The sequence below is a fragment of the Aphelocoma coerulescens genome, chromosome 1A (assembly GCF_041296385.1).
Source record: "Aphelocoma coerulescens isolate FSJ_1873_10779 chromosome 1A, UR_Acoe_1.0, whole genome shotgun sequence".
Taxonomy (NCBI): domain Eukaryota; kingdom Metazoa; phylum Chordata; class Aves; order Passeriformes; family Corvidae; genus Aphelocoma; species Aphelocoma coerulescens.
In genome coordinates this window covers 2,221,691-2,235,909 of record NC_091014.1, presented here as the reverse complement: position 1 = coordinate 2,235,909, position 14,219 = coordinate 2,221,691, and the positions used below count along the sequence as shown (strand labels likewise).

The following is a 14,219-nucleotide window of genomic DNA, read 5'->3' as shown; positions in this document are numbered from 1 at the left end:
TGGTTTCCAGAATTTGGCTTTACTTCGCAGTACAGAAATCATTTGGAGCCTTCAGGAGACACGAGAAGCACAGGCTCTGTCATGCCGATACCGCAGCGCCGTTTGGTCCATCCGAGAAGCCACCAGGGGACAGAAAATACTTCCACATCTTGCCTGCTCTGTAATTTGTTCTCTCAATTTTATTAAGATTAAAACACAAAGGAGCCTTAGGCACAGCTGTGTCCCAACCGATGTAAACAGGTTTAGAAGCTTAAGTGGAGGTTAAGTTCTGTGCCCAGAACGAAGCCAACATTTGCTGCTACAATAGGTGTGGGCTTTGTCCATGATACAACTTTGCCACAGAGTTAAGATTGATGGGAGAGACTTTAGGGATGCTGTCCACAATAATGGAGTGCTCAGTTTCTATTTTCCTTGATATCAGGTTTGAGTGACATCAGCGTCACATCTACGAGCTCACCAGAAGCACAGGATTGTGAAGGATGTTTTACAAATGATTAAAAAGACAAGGTAAGACACAGCTGTCAATGAGTTATTTCAAATCTGCACCCACGTCTACGTCTGCAAAAATAATAATAATAATAATAATAAGTTCAGTCTGCCTTTCGCTTACGAGGTTAGTCAGGAAATCAGTCAGGAATTTGCCAGATTCTGGACAGCAGCCCTACTAGAATGAAATAATTAACACATGATATCCAAAAAGGGAACATTACCAGTGCAGTACTCTTCAATCTCTCAGAGATGGGATTACAAAAGCAGGCCTTACAATATTGAATTTCGTACAGTGTTCATTAAGTTCCTTATATATTCATATTAGCCGATTTAAATTTCTCCTAATTAGAGACTCTCATTACTGCTGCTCCTCCTCCCCGTAGATGTCGTTTTTCTTGCGTTTCATCTCCTCGAAGTCAAACTCTGATCCCATCATCCTCTTATAAATATCTTTGATGTCGTCGCACGTCGTCTCAAAGTGGGTGGTGGCGTCGTAGGTGCGCGAGATGAAGATCTGGAAGCAGAAGCAGCGTTGGAGCCCCGAGCTGGAGCCTCTCCCCTCCCAGCCCAGCTCAGCCCTCACTCACCTGGCTCTCAGTTCCCAGGTCGGTCGGTGCAAACAGGTCACTGATGCTCACAAACCTGGAAAAGGGAGAGAAAAAAGGTTCAGGATGGTTTTAGAGCAGGAATGGTTCGATCCAAGGGCATCGCTCAAGGTGCTGAGGAAACTCAAACAGCTCTTGGCAGCCGAACGGCTCCAGATCTCCCAGCAGAGCAGGGAGCAGGGCTCGCTCCGGACTCACTTCTGCTCAATGGGCTCCAAGAGGTCCAAGGCCGGCTTGATCTCCTTCTCCGGATCCGCGGTCTCCACGGTGGTGCTGGCGATGGCGATGTACTTGCCCTGCGCCGCCACGTTGTGAGCAGAGGAGATCATGCACACGTAGATATCTGGGGGGGACAGGGCACAGCTGCATCCCAAAACCTCCTCCAGCCTCATCCCAAAAACCTGCCTGGGCCTCTTCCCGCTGCCCTGACACTCGGCACCCCCTGGATTCTTCAGAGAACCTGGAATGAGTCCCATCCTTGCCCTACGTGCTCTCATCTCCTGGCTGCGGGGCCTGGACGTGGGAGATCTCCAAAGCTCCGTTTCCCACGACTCTGACGGTTCCTGAAATCCAGTGGGGTTCCCAGTGCTCTGTTCCAGGCGGAGGCAGCACCTCCCCTCCTGCACACAGCCCTCACCCCCTCCCAGACACCCCACAGCCCTCACCCACCTCTCCAGTCTGGGGTGCTTCCTGCCGCAGGTTCCTCACAAGCTCCAGCCACAGGCTCCTCCCACCTCCTCCCCCAACGCTGCTCTGAACTGGGGCCTAAACGCTCCCGGACGAGGCTATGACGGGTCCGTTTCCCCGTCTGGTCTGCGCCTCACCCGCAGAGAGGCCGGTAACAACCCCTGTCTCAGCCCAGGCGTGAGAGCTGCTCTGCACACACCTGATTTCCGGTTGACCTGGTTCTGTGGAATGATGATCTGGCACGAGTTGGCATCGTTCGTGTTCTTGATGGGGTGGCTCAGGATGCAGATTACCCGGATCACCTGGCCCACCTTCGTCACACGGTCCGACACGTAGCTGGGGTCGCAGATGAGCTGTTTGCAGCGAGCCACCTGAGCGCAAGCATGGAAGTATCACTCAGTTCACATCCAAAATCATTTTTCTGGTAATAATTTAATATTTCATCAATCTCAAGCCTCCAGGCTGCTCACACTTGGGCACATCAGTCTCTAGCATGAATTGGCACCTCTGCTCCTGGCCAGGACACGTCCTCCCCACCCCAAGGGACATGTTATCCCACCAGCAAGTGCTGAACTGTCCCATGAGTGCCTGCTCCAGTCAGGAGCATGTTCAGAGCTTCCAAGCAGCCTGCAGCATTCCCAGTTTTATCCAGCCAGGTGGAGGAGAAGCTGCGGGAAGGCCACGTGCCAGCTGTCAGAGCAGCTAAAAATGCCAAGGGCAGAGCTGGTTCCAGGTCAGACACAAGGAACAGCTCCCTTCCAGCTCAGCCAGCCTGATTTATTCATTGCCAGCCCATGGAGACTCCATCCCAACTCCTGGAGCAGGGATGCTGGAATGAACTCCAGCCACCAGGACATTGTGTCTTCAGCGAGCTGGCACAGGGACAACAGCCCCAGCCCAGCAGGCTTGGCCCTTTGGCTTAGAGAAGGTTTTTCTCTGTATTTTTTCTGATCAGACCCAAAAACTCTGCGTTCTGAGGGGCGGGATGTGGGGTGGGGAGCAGGGAAGGATGGGAAGGGACCGTACCTCCCCCTCGGACTTGACCCCGACCACTTTGCCGTTCTCTATGACGATCTCCTCGATGGGCTTGTTGAGCATGTAGGTGCCTCCATAGATGGCACTGAGCCTGCAGCAGGAAAATCCCTTCAGCACCTCCGTGGCTGGACTGGAACAGCCCTTCCAGCCCGTTCCACTTGGAAAAACCCCACCTCAGACTTTACCCTCCTCAAAATCCTCTGCTTAAACACAAAGGGTAAATACTCTGCAGACAGGATCTCTCAGCAAATCCAGGGGTAAACAAGCCCACAAAGAAGGAATCTCACGTGGAGCAATCACCTCTTCCTTACAAAGTGAGAGAACCACTAAGGACCACAGTACTTTTATACAGCATCACATCCTGGAAGCTCAAGCACTGACTCCCCACATCCAACTCCCCACATCCAACTCCCCACATCCAACTCCACACCCCCCTGGAGGAAACCTGGAGTCAAAGCCAAGTGCTCACCGTGCAAATCCCTGGGGCAGTTCTCCAAGGCCATAAAGGGGGTACAGGTAGGGGCTTTTCCCGTATCGAGCCAGTGACTCGCTGTACAGCTTAATCCTGTTGATTGTTTCTTGGCAGGGTTGATCTAGATAGCTGGGAAGGACAGTTAGACCACTTGGGATGTTTCCCAAACCAAGACTTCCAGCAGAATAAACCCAGAGAGCAAAGCACTGATGTCCTGGGAAGTTTCTTCCCCACCCTCCAGCTGCTCCTGGCAGTGCTTCTCTGGGACTTCCCTTTTAGGAGCACTCCGTGTCACAAGTTTTACTCAGGAACCCTCAAAGTTTAAAATAACCAATCAATCCCATCATGACCCCAAATGCTGGGATTTGGGGAAGCAACTGACCGCCACTTACTCGTCAGTCCTGTAGAGAGCGAGGGCATGGCCTGTGAAATCAATGACATCTTGGCCCAGGTCAAACTTCTTGTACACATCCCTCATGGTGGTTTTCTTGGGATCCACGCCCTCGAAGGTCCGCGGATCGTTCTCGTCGAAGTTGGCCACGTACACCAGGAATTTCCTGAACCGGCGCTTCTCGAACAAACCCATTAAGCCTAAAACCAAGGTTTGGTCAGAATTCAACAGATCCTCAGTGGCTTTTGTGGCTTTTCCATTGCCACAGAGTATCAGCAGTGGGTAAGAACCGCTGAGTGTTCAAATATGGGATGGTTTGGGTGGGAAGGGATCCTAAGGGTCATTCCAACCCCATGCCAGGGACACCTCCCACTGTCCCAGGCTGCTCCAAGCCCCTCCAACCTGGCCTTGGGCACTGCCAGGGATCCAGGGGCAGCCACAGCTGCTCTGGGAATTCCAGCCCAGCCCCTCCCCACCCTCCTAGCCAGGAATTCCTTCCCAATACCCCATCTAACCCTGCCCTCCTTCAGCCTAAGGCCATTCCCCTTTGTCCTGTCCCTCAAACCCCCAAACACGAGGCTGCACATTTATTCACACCTGAATTCTCCACAAATTGCAGAAGCAAGACTGGACCTGCTGAAACATGAGGGCAGAGGCAGCACCTCCTCCACTCCTGCCAGGATGAGTCTCTTGGAGACCACACAGGGCCAAACGGAAGGAATTCCTGATTCCTTCAGCAAACAGGGATATCTGCCATGAGGAAGGCTCAGACCTACAGATCTGGGGCCCTAACTGCAGGAGTCACTTTATCAGAGGTGCTGCTGAACACATCCCATGTCTGGAGCTAATGGAATGCCCTCTAGATACTAATGGGTTTCACCACACTGTTATTAAGTTCTATTTGAAGAGTGACATTTAAGTAATCAACAATTAAGGTTTGAGATGCCACACGTTGGAATTAGTTATTCCAATCTGCCTGCAATGTTTTTCACACACACAATTTCAACAAAGACCCGACATCAAATATTTATGGCAGAGCTGGGAGCACGAGCCCCAAATATAAGCACTCCTGAGGAAGGAAAATCCTGCCAGGTTCTCACCAGAACCTCACAGAACAGGCAGCTTGGAAGCTCCAAGAAAACAGGGCTCAGGAAGCCCAAGGCTCACACTGCAAGTGGTGTTTGAAGTCAAAGAGGTGCAGGAGAACCCCAAGGATGCTCCTTAACACAAGAGGAGCATCAAGAATATCCCAAGGGATGGGTTTTGCCTCTGTTTAGGGGATTCAGAGGGGACAAATAAGGTGCAGCTACTCACTGGAGGCCAAAGCTTCTGCCTCAGTGGAAGGAACTTTGTAGATCTTTCCTCCCTTGTAGACGAAGCTCCCCTCGATCACCTTGAAGTCCAAGTAACGAGTGACTTCTGTGTAGAGCAGCATCTTTACCAACTGACCTAGAAGGGGGTTTGGCACAGTCAAACAAGGACACAGCAGCTCCCAAGGCAGCTCTTCCAACACGACAAACCCTTCCCCAGCAGCACCATGTTCAATTCCCAGATAAGCTGGGACTAAAGCAACCAAGCCTTGGCTGGGATCTATCAATTCTTCCACTGCAGCAGCCCTGAGCCAGGCACTTCATCCATTCCCTCATGCTCCAGGATGAGATTCCAGCAGCCACCGGTTGGTTTTAGGCAAAGGGAGCTGCCCCTTCACTGATAATGAGTTTGGTCTAGACCAGTCCCAGTACTGGAACACAAGGATTCAAGGATAAGGATTTGTAAGGAATGACAGTGCCTGTCCCATTCCAGCACCCAGCACTAGCCCAGGCTGAGCTTACAAGGAATATCTGGGAGTTCAGGATCACTCACCATTAGCCATAAGGAATTTTGGAATGAGGTCCACGTTCCAGTCTCTTCCCCGCCCCATAGATTCTGGTGGAGTTCCTGGGAGATTAAACCTTTTGTAGAGCTTTGGAGAGAGAATACAGAACTTATTATAGCCCAGGAAGTGTGTCTGGGTGTCATTCCTCCCACACATGTACACACTTTCCACCCCCACAGCTCCAGGCTGAACACAAGCTCTTCAGAGCCAGCATTTGGCTGGAGTTTGAGCTCCAAGTTGAGTTTGGAACACACAAACACATCCAGTGAATTGTCACAGTAAGAAGCAGGCAGTGTAATTCTGCTCATCCGGGCTTTCTCTATCCAAGGCTGAAGGATTTGGGAATTTTTGAACTATTGATGAACTATTTAACAGGACATTCCTTAGTCAAATTTACAATTTAGCTGAAGAGTTTTAACATCCAGCTGTAACAGCTCTGGAATGCTCCATGCTCAGATCCCAGCTGGGAATTACAGCAAACAAGCACAATCTACCAACTATAAACACCCACAGTGGTGTCTCCCCCACTGTATCTGGTGAGGAAGTCCCGTAAAACTTCCTGACTCAAAGGGAACCCTCGGAGTAATTAATTTGAAGCCACCCCAAGGCTAACTGTGAATAAATCCCATTTATGTGCCCAGGAAGGACACAGGGGATGGGTCTCTCCACACTTACATCTTCCAGGGGTGTAATGGATGCACTTTCCCCTCCATAGTACGAGTTACGATCCATGTGAAGGACTTTCTTTCCATTCACTGACATGATCCCGGAGAGGATGCATTCCTGCAAGAAGGAAAGGATGCAAGGGACAGGTGAGCTGCACTGGAGCCTCCTCCTTCCCATTTTTCCCAAGAGCATGTTCAGACAGCTCCATTTGCAGGTAGCTGCACAGCCCTCTGAAAACAAGCACAGCAGTTGCCTCATTCCACAATTCAGGCACCTCTTGGAGGCAGATTAACCCCTTAATAAATCTACTGTCTGCTCTGGGCAAGCTACACAACCACCACCTATCATGACTTCCCAGAAGAATTTTTTTGGAATTCCACGCATTTGAGCTAGATTAGGAAAATCTGTCCTCTAAGCCACCAGTTTAAGGATGTCCACAGAGAGGCAGCAGGAGCATGAAATCTTACCTGGACTTCAATCAGCCTCCTCAAAACCTCAATTATTAATATTTGCCACACTAGGACACTCAAGAGAATCAACAGCTTCTCTTAGAGAGCAGCATAAACGAAGGCACTTGGCATTCATCAGCTCAGCTTTGCTTTCCTTGCTCTGTCCCCACGGAGAGTCCCTGGAGCAGCAGATCAGCTGCTGTGTCTGACTGCAGCACCAAGAGGCTGAGCCTCACTGCAGAGCACACACAGCCTGCAGAACCAGCTCAGCGCTTGCACAACTAAATCCCCATTAAAACACGACTTTGCACCGGCTCTGGCATTCCCCAGCCAAAGCGCTTAACAAAAACTTGAATGTTTGCGTGCTTAGGACAGCTTATCTTGGAGGTTTTACTGATCTTGCTCTGCCTCAGCTCCCTCCAGCAGCAGAATTATGTCTGCACTGAGCTCTCATTCAGCATCACAATCTCACAGGTAGGTCCTGGCCACATCTCACATCATGGGTGGGGTTTGGAGCTACCTGGGATAGTGGAAGTGTCCCAACCATGGCAGGATGGTTGTTTAGGTCCCTTCCAACCCAAGCCATTCCATGATTCTATGATCACCTTTCATTCAGTTTGTAAACCCTGATCCAGCTGCTGACAGATGCCACCACTGCACATCTGCTCATCCAGCAGCCTGGCCCTCCTGCAGAGATCTGTGGCTCCATGAGATCCTTCCTGTTTACTCCACAAGCACCTCAGTCAGGACTCTCCTCCTGTATCGCTTCCCCCTCCTGTGGCGTGCAGGAGATTTATTTTCAACTCCAAACTGACCGATGCAGGTGTCAGTCAGGAAAACCACAAACACCAGGAGTTTCCCACTGTGTATTGTTTGTGTAAATCCTAACTCCAGTCAATCCTCGCTGTAAAGGAAGCTGTAAAATCAACTTCCCCAGCCAAGGCGGCTCTCAGGGGGTTGTTTTGTGTTGAAGGTCAGACAGCTGTAGGTGCAGGGATCGCTACCCGAGGATTTGCTGTTCTGGTGCTTCCAGGTGACAATGGAAAAACCTTCTCCATTGGGACAGCAGGGCACTGCTGGCCAGTCTGTCGCCCACCAGGATGTCACCGAAATCCAGCCAAGGACCTGAGGAGCAAAGCTGGAGCTGCCTCGTGGACAGCAAGGATGCTCTGAATTCAATCCCTGAAGTCATGGAAGATTCCCAGCACAGTGCCCACAAGGCTTCATGATCACCACGCGGATCCTGAATAGTGAGCCACAGTGCTTCCCACAAAAGCTCTCCATGATCCATCAGCTGCTCCATCCAGCACTGTACCATCCTTCCAAGGATCCTACAAGGTCCCTCCTTTTCTCCACACAGGCTGGAGCAAGCAGAGACCCTCACAGCAGACACAGCTGCACCAAACCCTATGTGAAGTCACTACTCAAGGCCTACAACGCTGAGTAACCACAGGAGTGAAAGTGGTTGCACAGTGTCAGCTACAGCGTTAATAATTAACCACACCCAACATGGGACTGTCACACAAAGGGCATCATCAGCAACCACTTAAATTCACAGAGCTCTGTGGTTGCACTCCTTGCTCTACCCTGTGATTTATCCCCCCATGGAACACCTCCCAAAAGCCTGGCTCACCAGCTCTGCCAGGTGGTGGCACAGGACTGCAAGTGTCCATGCTGGAGCTGAGCCACAAGGAAGCCAACCAGGATTTCACAACTAAGTATCAAAAGAAAGGACGGAGCTACAGTAAAAGCAGCACAAGTTACATCCATTGGTCTGGATGTCAGCTGATTTCAGTCTCCCACTTAACTTCAAAGCATTCCTTGCTCTGTATTCCTATAAGAGTGTGCATCCCTTCCCCAGGCCCAGGCTACCAGCATCCCCTGGAGTGAATTTGGGCATCAGCAGAAGATATAAGAGGCTTTAAGTACCTCTTCAATCTTCTTTCACACCCATTAAACACTGCTATGGGGACTGAGGTGGAGCTATTACACCACTATTTAATCCAAGGCTCATTGAACGCGTCCCTTCCATCAGGCAGGCTCCTGCCGGGCCCCAGAGCGCTGAAATCCTGCACAGGCCTTTCAGGGCACTTCCCTCTGCAGCCATGACAGCCATAAGGCACACGGAATGCACAATGGATTTATCCTCCCAGCTCAGCAATTCCTTTGGATGCTGTGCTGGCTGCATCCGCTGGGCCATGACCAGGAACCGCTTGATGTGTCACGGTGTCATCTGGGTCAGGGAGCAAGGAAAACAAACAGCCTGTGCTAATAAGGGGAGGAGTGAGAAGAGTGCAGAGTGCAAATAAAAAAGGGGAAGCGTCAGAGTTCAAATCTGTGCATTTTTTGCTGTTTTATAAACGTCGCCACCACCAAACAGGAACAGGGAGCAGCTGCTGACAGCAGCACCAGAACACAGCAGGGAGAGCTCTGGGTATCCAGCCGGGATCCAACAGAGTCCTCATGCAAATTGCAGTCACGCTGCTACTACAATCCACTGCCTCAGCCAGTTCAGGTTACGAGGCTCCCAGGAGCTCATTGTGCTGCTGAATGAACGACAGAGCAAGTCTGAGCACGATCGATGTCGTCTGCAGCAACGCTCGGCCGCTGCAAATGGCCGGAGAACCAGGGAGGAACCAGCACCGGGAATCTGGAGACAGCACGTCCAGTGTGAACCCATGAAAATAAAAATACGGAGGAACTCGGAGGTATTGGTGTTTCCGTGCTTGCTTAAGACCATCAGCTCTTCCCTGGCGTGCAGGAGCTGGTCATGACTAGACGTTGTGCGTGCAGAAGCCTTGAGGAATGGAGGGAAGCAAGGAGGTTTCCATGGACTTTCTCCAAGTAGGGCGGCAGTTCAGAAAGGCTCAGACAGCCCGATGGAAACTCGAGCCAGCGCCGATCCTGTAACAGCGCCGAGGGGAGGACTGGGCACTAAGCATTGACCAAAATCCCTTCGGCTTCAGGAATGGGCTCTGGCAGCGCCAGGCTCTTTCTTCGAAAGGCAGGGCCAGGCTGTGGCCAGCGAGAGTCCCAGAAGGGCTGGGCTTGGAAGGGACCTCTGGAGATCTTTGGTCCAACCCCCTGGCTAGGGAGGGTCACCTGGGGCAGGTGACACAGGCAATTCAAGCTCTCACCGCCTGACCCAAAGCTCTGCTCATCCTACAAACTGCAAAAACAACTCCTCACAGCACTGCAACAATCCCTGCTGCTACCAGGGGATGATGCAAGGGACAGCGACGCTCCACTTGGTCCTCACAGTCACTCTGAGGCTCTTGAGGCAACGAGGCCTGGGCCTATGTGACCAGTTAGATCCTGAACCAATGAGTTTGGCTCTTCTGCTCCTACAGAAAGTGAATCTGTAACTTTGTGATGGATTTAAATAGCTTTAACATGGGGAGGCAGCTGGCAGGTAAGAAGCTTAGTTCAGCCTGCAAAGAGTGAAACCTCAGCAGGAACGGAGTATTCACCCACTGGGGATGAACTGGAGGGCTTAATTATCCCCAAAATTCATGAAAAATAACTTTGTAGAAGCACAGAGAGCAGATAACCGAGCCTGTCACCGGGCACAACATCCTGTTCCTAAATAACCCAGAGAGGAAGTACCGAGCCACTTCCACACCAGAGAAGTGGAAATAATGGTGAACTGAAAAGAGAGGTGTGAAAATACAACCACGAGGAGTTCTCCAGCCTGTGATCACTGCACCAGATTAAAAACGAGTTTGTGCAGTAGGTCTGCAACAAACCCCGCACATGGCAGGCCTAAGCCCAGGACCTTAAAGCTGTTAAGGTTCCAGCTACCTGGAGAAGCCATTCCCACCAGGAATGAGGCAGCTGGAAGATCTACCAGCTCTCATGCAGCCAGACCCACCAGGGCCTTGCAAACACTGACACCTCACACTGATCCATGCAGGAGGGAGCAGGAGGAGCCATATGGAGTTCATTACACCTGGTGGAAGCTTCAGAGGTTGTAGCAGCAGTAATTCAGGATTACTTTTCCCCACAGAGCTGACACATCTCTGTGAGCTGGCACTGCAACGGGGTCTCTGATTAGCACACAGGAGGGAAAAGCTGAAATAGTTTGAGTGCCAGTAATCCCAGTCCTAAAGCTGCCTTAGTCCTTCATTACTGGTTGAGGAAGAGATTAACACCTGAAATATTCATGTTGCACTTCCAGATCCATCCCAGAGGAATTTACACGTGCACTCACGGAGCCCCTGAATGACCACTACAATGGATGCATTTGTGCTCTTTTACAAGGCCTCCAACGACTCATTCTCCCTCTTTAAACCAAAGACTGAACTTTCCCTTTGGAAAGAGGAAAAAAACCCCTCCACATGAGCAGCAGAGACACAGCATCCAAGCTACAACAGGGGCCTGATGGGGCTCCAGCAGCAGAATCCACTTGTGCCAGGACCAGCTTGGAGGAAGGGGTGGTTGCAAACCTCACCAGAACTTCCACGACAGCTCCTTTGGAAAAGGAACAACTGGATGTGTTTCCAGCTCCTTTTGCTCAGGAAGCCTGACTGTGCCAGCCCTGGTACCAAAGCTGGAGGAGCAACCTTCAAGCTTCATCTGACTGCAGAGGAGTCCTTTAGCCCAGCCTGATCCAGCTCTGCTCCGACACCACTCGCTGGCCACAATGGTTGAGCCAACACCAGGAATTTTAGGATGGCTGCACCAGCACCTCTGGTTTCTGTTCTTTTCCACATGAGCTGCTCAAGACAAGATGAAGTCCACCCTAATTGGTATTTCAGAAAGAAAGCCAGCATGCCAGAAGCAAAATACGAGCTCCTGGATATTCCCAGGCTCTGAAGTTTGGTCAGCACACCTTAAAATACGGCCCTAATTTATTCCTTTTAACTCAACTGCTGCTCATTAGCAGGAGCTTGTCTTAAAAGGGATTTCACAAGAGGCCTTTTGTCAAATTTACACTGGCATTTATCAGTTTGAGCTTAAGCCCCCATGTTCACCAACTTGATACCCCGATCACACTAAAGCATAAATTAACATTTTAATGGAGCTCGAATCTATTGGAGGCCCCTTCACTACAAGCTCATTATATTTCACCTCCCCAAAAGTCCCTTTCCCTGCCTTGCTGAGCCGGGGCAGGCTTTAGGACAGACTCCAGCTTTCCCTCTCAAAGGGAAGAAGCTTTTTCCTCCTAAGCCATTCCTCCATCTCAAAGGAAGAGCCTTGAAAGGAATGAAAGCAACTGGGAAAGTTGGGTGTCCCCTCCAGCAGCAGCTGGGAAGAGGCTCCCACACTTTGCACATTTCCTTTGTGCCACATTCCAGGTTTGTTACCCTTCTTCCCAAACCCAAAAGAGGGGGATAATAATCCAGCTCTGCCTTCGGTGGGGTCCTGTGTCAGCAGCCGCGATGCCTCTGGCAGCCCCGTCAATCACAGCACCCAAACCACAGGAGGAAACGCGTGGATTTCAATTTAATCACCGTCACCAGGGAAAGTGGGGGAAATCCCTCCCGGCCAACCCCAAAGAGATCCCTTTGTCCAGCCACCTTTCCCCACTAACAGGAGGGAACAAAAGCAGGAAAGGCCGTTTCACAAGGAGGAAAACCTTTCCACCATATTGGATTTTCTTCCCCCCTTCTCCAAACAATGCCTCATATTTGTAACCTGCAATCCGCCCTCCCGTGGCATCTCCCGGCCTCCAGGGATGCAGGAACCGGGAGAAATGCTCCCGCAAACCTCCCGGGCAGCGGCACTGCCATGTTTTTTTTTCCCCAGGGCTGCCTGCGGTGCGGGCTGCATCCTCCACAATAGGACAAAGCCCCACCACGGCTCATCCCCCTCCCTCCGCCGCACCCCCATCAGCTGTCAGCTTTCCTTAGGGATCACCGGGATGCAGCGACATCGCAGGAAAGGGGATTTTTTTTGGCGGGGGGGGGGGATAAGGGAAATTTGACAGGCTCGCCAGCCTCCCATCCCCCTCCTGCTGCAGTCAGGGCTGGATGGAGCCGAAGGCTGCAAAGGCGGAGCGGGAATGGGGATGGAGAGGGGGGGGATAACCACGGCTGCCTCCACCCTGCAAGGACCTGCAGCCACGTTAGGTTTGTGGTACGGGGGGGGGGGGGAGGAGATGTGCGAAGGGAAAAAATAAGATAATAATTCAAAAAACAAATAAAAAGCGATAAATCCCCGGCGGCGTTTTATTGTCCGAGCCTCCCCACGCCCTCCCTCCGCAAAACAACCGCATTTCCTGCGGCCCCCTGGGAGCTGGGGGGCATCGGGGACGACGGGGGTGTATCCAAACACGAGGAGCTGTTATAATCCCAGAAAAACCGCACCCGGTGGTCCAGTTAGGGATGGGGGGAAGGATGGGGATGGGATTGGAGCTGGGGGATGCTGTGAGAATTAATAACGGGGAAATGACCGTGGGGTCCCCCGGCAGGTCACACACACCAGACCCCCGGGGTAATGTTGAGGGGCGGAGGGGGGAGGATCCCAGGCTGGGCTGGAAATGAATGGGGAAGGATCGAGGGTGGGGGTGGGACTGAAGCCGGGGGGGTGCTGTGGTAATTAATGACGGAAGAAAGCACCCGGGGTCCCCAGGAGGGTCACACACACCAGACCCCCGGTAATATTGGGGATAGGGACGGGGGGTGGAAGCACCTAGACAGAGTGTGGGGGAGGGGGGGGCTACAATGGACAGGTGACAGCTGAAAAAAACGACCTGAATGGGGTGAGAGGGGTGATGGTCAGGTGAGAGATTGGGGAAGGGACCGCACACCCGGGGGGAGGGGATAAAGGCACGAATGCCCGAGGCGGGGGGGGGGGGCTCAAGGCTCAAACCCAGGCTGGGGGGGACGATCAGGTGAAAGACGGGCAAAAGGACAGCGGCGCCGGGGTGGGTAAGGGATGGGGAAGGGGATCAGCCGCAGGAGCCGGGGGATGGCGGGGGGGGGGGCGGCGGCGGGGCGGGGCAGGGCGGCGGCCGCCCGCAGCAGGCCCGAGGAGCGGACGAGCGGCGGCTGCTCCTCACCGTGAGGCCGGTGCCCAGCACGATCACGTCGTACTCCTCATTCATGGCGGCGCGCGGTGTCTCAGGAGTCTCTCGGCCGGGGCTGAGGCGAACCGGGCGCTACGCGGGGGCCGCGGGAACGCGAGAAAATGGAGCCTCCGCCGTGAGGGGACCGCGCCGGGAGGGGCGGGGCCGGGCCACCTGCGCCCCGCCCACGCGCCTGCCAATCACAGCCCGATACGCCACGCCATTGGCTGGCGGGGCCGTCACTCAAAGGGCGGGAGCGCTGCGCGCGCGAGCGGCGCTGCCACCGTGGTGGGGGCGCGGCGCGCATGCGCAGTTCTATGGCCGCCCCTACGGGCTCGGACTGCGCCGGGGGGGGATCCTTTATTGAGGGGGGGTCCTAAATTTGGGGGGGGGGGGGGGTCCTCAATTTGGGAGGCTCCTTTATTTACTTTGGGGGTGTCCTCAGTTTAGGGAGCCCTCAATTTGGGGGGGTCCTTAACTTGGAGGGTCCTTTAATTGGGGGTGGTCCTCAGTTTTGATGGACCCTCACCTTGGGGGATT

The 14,219-nt window shown here is 52.8% G+C and overlaps 1 protein-coding gene across 1 annotated transcript; it reads right to left on the bottom strand.

Annotated features, from left to right (window-relative positions):
* Window positions 1-13,843, bottom strand: GDI2 (GDP dissociation inhibitor 2). The gene is made up of 11 exons (XM_069033923.1): window positions 13,674-13,843; window positions 6,231-6,338; window positions 5,543-5,642; window positions 4,994-5,128; window positions 3,681-3,879; window positions 3,286-3,417; window positions 2,808-2,907; window positions 1,981-2,152; window positions 1,293-1,437; window positions 1,077-1,131; window positions 1-1,003 (listed from the first exon to the last, which is right to left on the bottom strand). The coding sequence occupies exons 1-11, from the start codon at window positions 13,716-13,718 to the stop codon at window positions 848-850; spliced, it is 1,347 nt and encodes a 448-aa protein (XP_068890024.1). The 5' UTR covers window positions 13,719-13,843; the 3' UTR covers window positions 1-847.
* Between the last annotated feature and the right edge of the window lie 376 nt (window positions 13,844-14,219).